Source organism: Salmo trutta, chromosome 2, assembly GCF_901001165.1.
Source record: "Salmo trutta chromosome 2, fSalTru1.1, whole genome shotgun sequence".
Classification (NCBI taxonomy): Eukaryota; Metazoa; Chordata; class Actinopteri; order Salmoniformes; family Salmonidae; genus Salmo; species Salmo trutta.
In genome coordinates this window covers 17380986-17393478 of record NC_042958.1, presented here as the reverse complement: position 1 = coordinate 17393478, position 12493 = coordinate 17380986, and the positions used below count along the sequence as shown (strand labels likewise).

Here is a 12493-nt window from a genome sequence, read left to right as displayed (position 1 = left end):
GCGTCTTTGAACTGTATCAGAGAGGATCCAACCTTTGATCCTTCTGGAGCTCTGCAGGAAACAGGCATGTCACGGCAGGACAGAATGTGTGCATGCGTGCGTCAGCAGATAAGGTAAAAGGTGAATAATGGCAGACAAGGGGAAGGCTTCCAAAGGAGGGAGAAATACTGGTGTCAGAACAGTCATGATTGTTACAGTATAATGACATCATTATTAACTATAAGGGTTATGGCTCTTGTATAGAGGGTCCTAATGATGAATCCAATGTTTAATGCTTTGTTAAGTGTTGTTTTCAATTATCCGGTTTTTCTTCTTTATTTAATTGTGTTCCAGCTCAATAGGTACCTGTTGTAGCTTTCTGTCATATCAACACAGCAATTATAGAGCAGCAATTATGTGAGTGGAGTTTTGGGTGGTTAAGGTAGAGAAGCATCGTTAGTGTAGACGTTGACTTAATTGGTGGGTGAACCCAACTGAAGATTTCTGTCTGTTCCATCTACAGTCTCTATATTGAAACAACAGCTGCTGTAATGTGGTGTTATAGTCATCTGGTGAATCACCTAACAAGGATCACTGTGGTGTTATAGTCATCTGGTGCAGGACCTAACAGGGATCACTGTGGTGTTATAGTCATCTGGTGCAGGACTTAACAGGGATCACTGTGGTGTTATAGTCATCTGGTGCAGGACCTAACAAGGATCACTGTGGTGTTATAGTCATCTGGTGCAGGACCTAACAGGGATCACTGTGGTGTTATAGTCATCTAGTGCATCACCTAACAGGGATCACTGTGGTGTTATATTCATCTGGTGAATCACCTAACAGGGATCACTGTGGTGTTATAGTCATCTAATGAATCAACTAACAAGGATCACTGTGGTGTTATAGTCATCTGGTGCAGGACCTAACAGGGATCACTGGGGTGTTATAGTCATCTGGTGAATCAACTAACACATATCACTGTGGTGTTATAGTCATCTGGTGCAGGACCTAACAGGGATCGCTGTGGTGTTATAGTCATCTAGTGAATCAACTAACAGGGATCACTGTGGTGTTATAGTCATCTGGTGAATCACCTAACACGGATCACTGTGGTGTTATAGTCATCTGGTGAATCACCTAACACAGATCAATGTGCTGCTATAGTCATATGGTGAATCAACTAACACATATCACTGTGGTGTTATAGTCATCTGGTGCAGGACCTAACAGGGATCACGGTGGTGTTATAGTCATCTGGTGAATCACCTAACAGGGATCACTGTGGTGTTATAGTCATCTGGTGCAGGACCTAACAGGGATCACTGTGGTGTTATAGTCATCTGGTGCAGGACCTAACAGGGATCACTGTGGTGTTATAGTCATCTGGTGAATCACCTAACACGGATCACTGTGGTGTTATAGTCATCTAATGAATCAACTAACACGGATCACTGTAGTGTTATAGTCATCTAGTGAATCACCTAACAGGGATCACTGTGGTGTTATAGTCATCTAATGAATCAACTAACACGGATCACTGTAGTGTTATAGTCATCTAGTGAATCACCTAACAGGGATCACTGTGGTGTTATAGTCATCTGGTGCAGGACCTAACAGGGATCATTGTGGTGTTATAGTCATCTGGTGCAGGACCTAACAGGGATCACTGTGGTGTTATAGTCATCTGGTGAATCACCTAACACGGATCACTGTGGTGTTATAGTCATCTAATGAATCAACTGACACGGATCACTGTAGTGTTATAGTCATCTAGTGAATCACCTAACAGGGATCACTGTGGTGTTATAGTCATCTAATGAATCAACTAACACGGATCACTGTGGTGTTATAGTCATCTGGTGAATCACCTAACACAGATCACTGTGCTGCTATAGTCATATGGTGAATCAACTAACACATATCACTGTGGTGTTATAGTCATCTGGTGCAGGACCTAACAGGGATCACGGTGGTGTTATAGTCATCTGGTGAATCACCTAACAGGGATCACTGTGGTGTTATAGTCATCTGGTGCAGGACCTAACAGGGATCACTGTGGTGTTATAGTCATCTGGTGCAGGACCTAACAGGGATCACTGTGGTGTTATAGTCATCTGGTGAATCACCTAACACGGATCACTGTGGTGTTATAGTCATCTAATGAATCAACTAACACGGATCACTGTAGTGTTATAGTCATCTAGTGAATCACCTAACAGGGATCACTGTGGTGTTATAGTCATCTAATGAATCAACTAACACGGATCACTGTAGTGTTATAGTCATCTAGTGAATCACCTAACAGGGATCACTGTGGTGTTATAGTCATCTGGTGCAGGACCTAACAGGGATCATTGTGGTGTTATAGTCATCTGGTGCAGGACCTAACAGGGATCACTGTGGTGTTATAGTCATCTGGTGCAGGACCTAACAGGGATCACTGTGGTGTTATAGTCATCTGGTGAATCACCTAACACGGATCACTGTGGTGTTATAGTCATCTAATGAATCAACTGACACGGATCACTGTAGTGTTATAGTCATCTAGTGAATCACCTAACAGGGATCACTGTGGTGTTATAGTCATCTAATGAATCAACTAACACGGATCACTGTAGTGTTATAGTCATCTAGTGAATCACCTAACAGGGATCACTGTGGTGTTATAGTCATCTAATGAATCAACTAACAGGGATCACTGTGGTGTTATAGTCATCTAATGAATCAACTAACACGGATCACTGTAGTGTTATAGTCATCTAGTGAATCACCTAACAGGGATCACTGTAGTGTTATAGTCATCTAGTGAATCAACTAACACGGATCACTGTAGTGTTATAGTCATCTGGTGAATCACCTAACACGGATCACTGTAGTGTTATAGTCATCTAATGAATCAACTAACACGGATCACTGTAGTGTTATAGTCATCTAGTGAATCACCTAACAGGGATCACTGTGGTGTTATAGTCATCTAATGAATCAACTAACACGGATCACTGTAGTGTTATAGTCATCTAGTGAATCACCTAACAGGGATCACTGTGGTGTTATAGTCATCTGGTGCAGGACCTAACAGGGATCACTGTGGTGTTATAGTCACCTGGTGCAGGACCTAACAGGGATCACTGTGGTGTTATAGTCATCTAGTGCAGGACCTAACAGGGATCACTGTGGTGTTATAGTCATCTGGTGAATCATCTAACAGGGATCACTGTGGTGTTATAGTCATCTGGTGCAGGACCTAACAGGGATCACTGTGGTGTTATAGTCATCTGGTGCAGGACCTAACAGGGATCACTGTGGTGTTATAGTCATCTGGTGCAGGACCTAACAGGGATCACTGTGGTGTTATAGTTATCTGGTGCAGGACCTAACAGGGATCACTGTGGTGTTATAGTTATCTGGTGCAGGACCTAACAGGGATCACTGTGGTGTTATAGTCATCTAGTGCAGGACCTAACAGGGATCACTGTGGTGTTATAGTCATCTAGTGAATCACCTAACAGCGATCACTGTGGTGTTATAGTCAACTAGTGAATCACCTAACAGGGATCACTGTGGTGTTATAGTCATCTGGTGCAGGACCTAACAGGGATCACTGGTGTTATATTCATCTGACGAATTACCTAACAGGGATCACTGTGGTGTGTGATTCATTTGTATTTGTTTGTATTTTGGAATTTTTTTGTACTAATTTTGAAGACATTTGAATATATCTGTCTGTGTATGTTCTGTAGGATGGATTTTTCAATGTGTGTACTTTATAGGGCGATTCTAACAAGTTTCTCTCTCCCTCTTTTGTTTTCTCTCTCTCTCTCCTACAGGATGGTTTCTCTCAGTATCACTTTGTTGGTTCTGCCTCTACGATAGAGAGAGACAGACAGAGACCCTACTCCTCCTCTCGCACCCCCTCTGTGTCCCCCGTACGAACCTCACCCAACAACCGCTCAGGTCAGTGTTTCTGTGTGTGTCTGTGTGTGTGCGTGTCAGAAGAGGCTGGTGGGTGAGCTATAGGAGGACTGGCTCATTGTAATTGCTGGAATGGAATAAATGGAACGGTATCAAATACATGGAAACCATATTTGACTCAGTTATATTCATTCCATTCCAGCCATTACAATGAGCCTGTCCTCCTATAGCTCTTCCCACCAGCCTCCTCTGGTGTGTGTGTGTGTGTGTGTGTGTGTGTGTGTGTGTGTGGTGTGTGTGTGTGTGTGTGTGTGTGTGTGTGTGTGTGTGTGTGTGTGTGTGTGTGTGTGTGTAAGCTGTCCTCTCTGTCACCCTGATAAACTCTTGCCTCCAACTTCCTCTCCCTTAAAAAGGCCAATGAGCCAGAGAGCTATAGGAAGAGTACATTATCATTATCCATTAGCATCAGTGCTAGCGTGCCTACGGGCTTTCAGACTTTGCATGGTTAGCAATAGCCAATAGCACCAGGGCTAGCCTGCCTGTGGTTGTGCTTCCTCCACAGTGGATTTAGCCTGGTGATGAGGCAGAAAAGTGCTTTTCCTCCCCCTGGCTTATTGGACTCTTTAACTGGCCCTGGCCTTAGCTTCAGAGCAAATAGCTTCCCTGCTTAATGGTGTGTGTGTGTGTGTGTGTGTGTGTGTGTGTGTGTGTGTGTGTGTGTGTGTGTGTGTGTGTGTGTGTGTGTGTGTGTGTGTGTGTGTGTGTGTGTGTGTGTGTGTGTGTGTGTGTGTGCATTTGCGTATGTGCCTGTGTGTTCAATAGCTGTTCCATCTCAAGGTCAATGAAAAAAACATCACTATGTCTTGCCACTTCATTTCTCTGCACCTACTAAGAGCAGTATTATAATGGCATACTGCAAGTGAGAGTGTGGTAGAGTAGTGATAACAGTTCCCTGAGGAGTGAAGTTAGACATGATGACGTAAGTTGTAAGAGGAGGAGAGGGGAAGATGAGTCTAACTTTGAATATTGACATTGAGAATCAGGAGCTTAGAGGGATACAGAAACCCTGCTCTCTCCTTTCCTCCATCCCTCACCTCCCTCCTTTCCACACCTCTTCTCCCCCAACGTTCCTCTCCTCATTCTCCCTCTCCTTTATCACTCTCTATTCCTGCGTTGCATGGTTCTCTGTTCTTCTGTTCCCTGCTCTCCAGTACATGCTGTTCTGGATCTGCTACAACCATGCTTTCAAGCCTGTGAGACCGATCAAAGCAGGTTGAGAGAGGGAGGGAGGGAGGGAAGAGAGATAGAGACAGACAGAGAGAGAGAGAGAGAGAGAGAGAGATGCGTGTGCGTCATCATCATTCAAGCATAGGACCTTGTCTGTTCTCTGTGAGCCAAGAGAGGCCCTGACTTAGGGGCCCGTGCACACACACTGTCTCTGTGGGACTGTAGTAAATGATAAGGGTTTCATGGCTGAACTGTTTCTCTCCTCAGACAATCTCAGAGTAACTGACTGATCCTGCTCACATGACTGTTCTAACTGTGAGTGTGTGTGTGTTTGTGTGTGTGCATGTGCGTGCATGTGTCTGTGCAAGCGTGTGTGACCTTTCAAAGCCCCTAGGCGCTCACTGTACCATGCTGATAGCTCTCAGACCTGATCTCCATGGGTAACCGTATCTAACAGTGAAGAGCCTGGTCTCCGGGGTTACAGGATCTAACAGAGTTGTGTTACGGTAGTGATTATCCGTTTAACATAGTTGCTCACACAGGGTTGTCACACTCCCCTCCTCTCCCCTCTCCTCTCACCTCCTCTCTCCTCCTTTCCCCTCCTCAACCCTCCTCTCCCCACCCTTCCTCTCCCCTCCCCACCCATCCTCTCCCTTCCTATCTCCCCCCTCCTCTCCCCTCCCCTCCTCTCCTCTCCCCACCCCACCTCTCCTCCCCCTCCCCCCCAATCCCCTCTCCTCCCTTCCCCTCCCATCTCCCCCCTCCTCTCACCTCCTCTCACCTCCTCTCTCCTCTCCTCTCCCCACCTCCCCCTCCTCTATCCTCCTCCTCTCCTCTCCTCTCCCCACCTCTCCCCTCCTCTCCTCCTCTCCTCCTCTCTCTATTGTTCTAGTAAGGAACAGTACGTTGTGTATATTTCTATTAGATTATTTATATTTATAGAAGGATGAACATGCTACTTAAAGCCTTCTCTGATCTGGATGGTTTAATACAGTGTAGGTGAGCAGTTTATATTATGTATGAAGTATACACTTGATAAGAGTGTTTAGGTAAGCAGTATCATAGACTATAGTGTGTGAGTAAGCATTTTCAGGGGACTGTAAGAGGAGATCACATGGCCCCTGTGAGTGAGTGTCTGTGTGTTCGTGTGTGTGTGTGAGTAAGGGTTTTCAAGGGAATTACTGTGTGCTACTCTGACCTGCAGGAGACGACCTTCATGCTGTCACACTAAACATACCTAATGATGAGTAATGTGTGTGTGTGACTGTGTGTGTCTGACCGGTGTGTGTGTAATACAGTAAGCGCCCCGGCCTCTCCCAGAGAGATGATGAGTATGAAGGATCGCAAGCCCGAAAACGACTCCACGGCAACCAACGCAGGTTTCCACAGCAACAAAGGAGAGCACACATCCCGGAAAGATGCCATGGCAGGTGTGTGAGAGGAGACATAAAGAATAGATTATTACGCATCTCTTTCCGCCATTCTCCCCCCTCTCTCTCTACCCCTCCCTCTCTCTCCCCCCTCTCTCTCTCCTCTTCCCTGCCTCCCTCTCTCCCCCTCCCTCTCTCTTCCCCCTCTCTCTCTCTCTCCCCTTCCCTCCCTCCCTCTCTCTCCCCCTCCCTCTCTCTCCCCTCTCTCTCTCTCCCCCATCCCTCTCTCTCTCCTCCTCCCTCTCTCCCCCCTCTCTCTCTCTTCCCCCTCCCTCTCTCTCTCCCCCTCTCCCCCCGCTCTCTCTCCTCCCTCTCACTCTCTCCCCCTCCATCTCTCTCCCCCCTCCCTCTCTCTCCTCCTCCCTCTCTCCCCCCCTCTCTCTCTCTCTCTCTCTCCTCTCTCTCTCTCTCCCCCCTCTCTCTCTCCCCCCCTCTCTCTCTCCCCCCCCTCTCTCTCTCCCCCCTCCCTCTCTCTCCCCCTCCCTCTATCTATTGCTGAGTTTTTCTCATATAATAACCTCAATAGATCACAAATAAAATAATGTCCAGGACAAATGTTTGAGTTCTTGAATCAAACGGTTTGTTCTGAAACTCAACATGGTGGTAGCCTACGCCAGATACATCTGTATAATACACAAATCATCAACAATTAGCTATCTCACTGTCCATCGCCTCAGTCAAGACCTGCCACTTCCAGAATCCTACATTTGTTTAAGTTTTGTTTTCAAAGCATCTTTTATATTGTCTTTGTAATGAAAGTGCTATATAAAATACATCTATTATTATTATTATAATATACAGGTAACTGCATTAAATGATGGTTCTGGTGGCTCTGTTGTGGTCTGGGGTATCATTTTCCTGGTATGGTTTAGGTCCTCTCAACCCCTTAGAGGACAAGGTAAAGGCCAATACAGCCATTCTGACTGATCATTTCTATCCTGATGGGAGTGGTCTCTTCCAGGATGACAGTACCTTCATCCACAGGGCACAACTGGTCACTGAATGGTTTGCTGAGCATGAAAACGATGTAAACCATATGCCATGGCCATCTCAGGCACCAGCTCTCATCCCAACTGAACACTTATGGGAGATTCTGGAGCGGCGCCTGAGACTGCGTTTTCCACCACCATCAACAAAACACCAAATGATGGAATTTCTCGTGGAACAATGGTGTCACATCACTCCAATAGAGTTCCAGACACTTATAGAATTGATGTCAACGTGCATTGATGCTGTTCTGGCTCGTGGTGGCCCGTGGTGGCCCGTGGTGGCCCGTGGTGGCTCGTGGTGGCCCGTGGTGGCCCGTGGTGGCCCAACACCCCTTTATTTTGGCAGTTTCCTGTAGCTCTCTTATCTCATTAAGAGGCATTCACTAATTACTAGTTTAGACTTACATTCTGTATAGACATTTTGTCACTAATTAACTGTGCCACTTAAAGGCTGATGTTGTTTTCACCAGAGTCTCTGACATGTTCTCATGCTAAAGGCTGATGTTGTTTTCACCAGAGTCTCTGACATGTTCTCAGGCTAAAGGCTGATGTTGTTTTCACCAGAGTCTCTGACATGTTCTCATGCGAAAGGCTGATGTTGTTTTCACCAGAGTCTCTGACATGTTCTCAGGCTAAAGGCTGATGTTGTTTTCACCAGAGTCTCTGACATGTTCTCAGGCTAAAGGCTGATGTTGTTTTCACCAGAAGTTCTGGTAAGAGGCTGAAGGCTGATGTTGTTTTCACCAGAGTCTCTGACATGTTCTCAGGCTAAAGGCTGATGTTGTTTTCACCAGAGTCTCTGACATGTTCTCAGGCTAAAGGCTGATGTTGTTTTCACCAGAAGTTCTGGTGAGAGGCTGAAGGCTGATGTTGTTTTCACCAGAGTCTCTGACATGTTCTCAGGCTGAAGGCTGATGTTGTTTTCACCAGAAGTTCTGGTGAGAGGCTGAAGGCTGATGTTGTTTTCACCAGAAGTTCTGGTGAGAGGCTGAAGGCTGATGTTGTTTTCACCAGAAGTTCTGGTGAGAGGCTGAAGGCTGATGTTGTTTTCACCAGAAGTTCTGGTGAGAGGCTGAAGGCTGATGTTGTTTTCACCAGAAGTTCTGGTGAGAGGCTCTCTCTCTCTGACACCGTCTCTCTCTTCTTTCAGTCCAAATCTCCTGTGGAACATCCACGTTGTTCCGGAACTCTTATGTAACTGCTAATGACGACATTAAACACAACCAGGTGAGTTACAGTACAACTACAAACACACACCCACACACACACACATGAAAATACACACAGGCGCATGCAGGCATGCACATACACACACACTCACATTGCTGCATGCACACACAGACACACACAGATTTTTATGGCACGTCTTGTTAGCAAGTTACCTCCTTGGCATCTGGTGCCATGGTGATGGTTGTCATGGTTGCGTCTTCAGGAAGGTGGAGGTTCTGATAAGCTCTGATGTGTTCCGGAATCTTCACCAATGCCGCGCCCACAAACTGGAGAGCGTGAAACCGTGGAAACCTGAAACCACACCCCGCGCTTATCCAATTAAAAACCTTATCTTATCACCTCAGATGAAGTTAGACCAATTAAACTGCTCTGTGAAATGTGTCAACGTAAACTTAATACAGCCTCAATTTTGGAAGATGAAACTAACTGTATCGTTTCTGATGTGTGATGAGTTTTTATTTCCTCTCCAGATCCCTCCTCAGCCCATGACCATAGCTCCGCAGGCAGACTGCTCCTCTACACCTCTAAAAGACTACGACACGTTCCCTCCATCCCTCCCTCCATCCTTCCCTCCGCCGCAGAACCCCGGCCGCATGCTGGATGAGTCCTTCTTCGAGCCTCCAGACCAGCCCCTCCCCCAGCCCCCGTCTCAGGCTGCCACCGACCTCCGGATGCACCTGGGCCTCAAATCCACCGGCAACTACGTGGACTTCTACTCTGCATCCCGGCCCTACTCCGAACTCAACTACGAGACCAGCCACTACCCGGCTTCGCCTGACTCCTGGGTCTAGAAACAGGAGTCACAACTTATCTCTGGTCCTGGAGAGACATAGGCTTGTGCAGGCTTTAGCTCCAGCCTTGCAGTAACAACACCTGATTCAAGTAATTGAAGTGTTATGAACAGTTGTTTTTAGGATATCAGGTTTATTAGTGCTGGACTGGAACAAAAGCCTCCAGGACTGGGAGTGAAAACACTGGTGTAGAGTAAGGTGGGAGTGGGAGGTTAATATTAGTTACTAACCGCAGCAGAGATTGAGGGGGTAGAGGAGGGAGGTGCCAGGGGGTTGTTAGGGACTGAGGTGTGAAGAGAGACTGTGCATGTGCATGAATACCACAATACATTTTCTTTCTACCAGTTCAGTTTGTTCAAAGCTTGTTCCACTGGGAAAGTGAATGTATGGATATGTCAAAAGGGAGAGAAAGAAAGAGAGAGGGAGAGAGAGAGAGAGCCTTGACGGAAAGAAAGAAAGAGAGAGAGAGTGAAGGCCTTGACGGAAAGAAAGCGAGAAACAAGTGAATGATGACGGAGGGCTCTTACACTGACCTTCAGAAAGGAGGAGAAGAGACGAGGTGTGGAGAAATGGAGGAGAGGAAGAGTGGCGGTGAGGGTTCTTTGCCAAGTCGGGATGAAAAGCGACAGAACAGAGAATGGGGAGAGAGATGAGTGGAATACACCAAGCTCAAGGCAGGAGTGGATGTTTACAGGAAAAACTAAGGGAGCAGCTTTCCACCCATTCATTACATTGACTTCTGACTTTCACCTTTCTATGGAATGTCCTCTATTCAAGAAGACTCTTCCAGCCATTTTATTTTCACATATTTTTTATTTGTATTTTTTTAAGTTGTGAATGTATAGTATTTTTGGTGTACAGTACAGTACAGTGACAGTTGAGAGACTTGTGTGGTATTGTGTATATTACACGAGTCACTAGCGACCGACCACTGCATATTGTTAGTTTGTAACAGGAGAGGCTGGGAAGAAAACACACACCATTTGGAACAATGTCTATCAATGATCACTGTCTCCCTTTCCCAACCCACATCTGTTCGAACAGCCAGTGGTTGACTAGCAGTATTGTCTGTTCTCTGATCACGAAGAATGTCTGTCCAAAGCAGTTCGAGACCGACTACAACACCGATGACATCATTCCACACTCCTTCTTCACAGACTGCTTTTTCACTGCCTAAACAATTACATGTAGATATTTGAAATATACGTTTCTTGTTTCTCCGTTTCCACACTCTGATATTTGATTTTGAAGATACAGTATTTAAAAGTTCTGAATTGAAAGGGTTTTGTCATCCACAGTTACATGATTCAATCTGTCCCTTGTACAAGAACCAACCTTCTGCTTTCTAAGACGTTCTACTAGGTTGTACGTACCACCACTGTACATTAGAGAGAGAAGTGACATTGTGCCAAACTTTGCCCTCTCTGGTTCCAGTCCTAGACTGGAGGATGTATGCGACTCTCAGTTGACGTTTACAGACCATGACCAGTCATTCTCTCTCTTGTTTGTAACTGCTTTGGTTCCTAACTGTGTTTTGATGGGAGTAAGCTATACACTACCTACAGAGGGGTATCACTATAGAAAGGGGTACGTACGTCTCCTTCTTAAATGAACAGACCTGCCTATGTTAGTTGAGCGTGTATGTGTGTGCGTGTGTGTGTGTGTGTGTGTGCATGTGCGCGTTTGGGTGTGTGTCTTGATCAATGTCTGAAAGAAGAGGCATCCCTACAGATAAGTGTCAGATTTTACAAAACACAACCCAAAGCAAAATTCACTTGACTGACATGTCCATAGAGAATGAATGACAAATCTATATATACAGTGCCTTCAGAAAGTATACATACCCCTTGACTTATTCCACATTTTGTTGTTACAGCCTGAATTCAAAATGGATGAAATATTTTTTTCTTCTCATCCATCCACACACAATACCCCATAATGACAGTGAAAACAGGTTTTTAGAAATGTTTGCAAATGTGTTGAAAATTAAATACAGAAATATTTCACACCTTTGGCAGCGATTGTGAGTCTTTCTGGGTAAGTCTAAGAGCTTTACACACCTGGATTGTGCAACATTATACCCGTTATTCTTTTTGAAATTCTTCAAGCTCTGTCAAATGTGTTTTCAAGTCTGCCATAGATTATTTATTTGTATTTATTTTTTCCACCCTTTTTCTCCCCAATTACGATCTTGATTCATCGCTGCAACTCCCCAATGGACTCTGAAAAGGTGAAGGTTGAGTCATGTGTCCTCCGTAACATGACCCGCCAAACTGCGCTCCTTAACACCCGCCCACTTAACCCGGAAGCCAGCTGCACCAATGTGTCAGAGGAAACATCGTTCAACTGACGACGGAAGTCAGCTGGCAGGCGCCCAGCCTGCCATAAGGCGTCGCTAGAGCGTGATGAACCAAGTAAAGCCCCCTCGGCCAAACCCTCCCCTAACCCGGACGACACTGGGCCAATTGTGTGTCAGCCTATAGGACTCCCGGTCACGGCCGGTTGTGACACAGCCTGGGATTGAACCCAGGTCTGTAGTGTCTATAGTGACACCTCAAGCGCCACTTGGGAGGCCCCCTGCCATAGATTTTTTAAGTAGATTTTAGTCAAAACTGTAACTTGGCCATTCAGGAACATTCAATGTCTTCTTGGTAAGCAATTGTATTGTAGATTTGGCATGGTGTTTTAGGTTATTATCCTGCTGAAAGGTGAATTAATCTCCCAGTGTCTTGTGGAAAGCAGACTGAATCAGGTTTTCCTCTAGGATTTTGCCTGTGCTTATCTCCAATCCGTTTATTTTTTATCCTGAAAAACTCCCCAGTCCTTACTGTTGAGGCCAGGGGGCAGGATCTTATCCCGGTATTGGGATTCATTGTCATGTGACCATGGCGGGGAATTCAAAACTGCAAGAGTAATCATTTCAAATAATCAA

General features: G+C 45.7%; 1 protein-coding gene across 2 annotated transcripts in view; it reads left to right on the top strand.

Annotated features, from left to right (window-relative positions):
• The window catches only part of LOC115152342 (catenin delta-2-like), a 412167-nt gene extending 402148 nt beyond the window's left edge, over positions 1-10019 (top strand). For both annotated transcript variants that reach the window (XM_029697114.1, XM_029697124.1), the window contains exons 22-25: positions 3810-3936; positions 6420-6551; positions 8691-8767; positions 9241-10019. In XM_029697114.1, coding sequence (XP_029552974.1) covers positions 3810-3936; positions 6420-6551; positions 8691-8767; positions 9241-9561 — 657 coding nt within the window. In that variant the 3' untranslated portion in view covers positions 9562-10019. The remainder of the gene's footprint in view (positions 1-3809; positions 3937-6419; positions 6552-8690; positions 8768-9240) is intronic.
• Positions 10020-12493: the final 2474 nt, after the last annotated feature.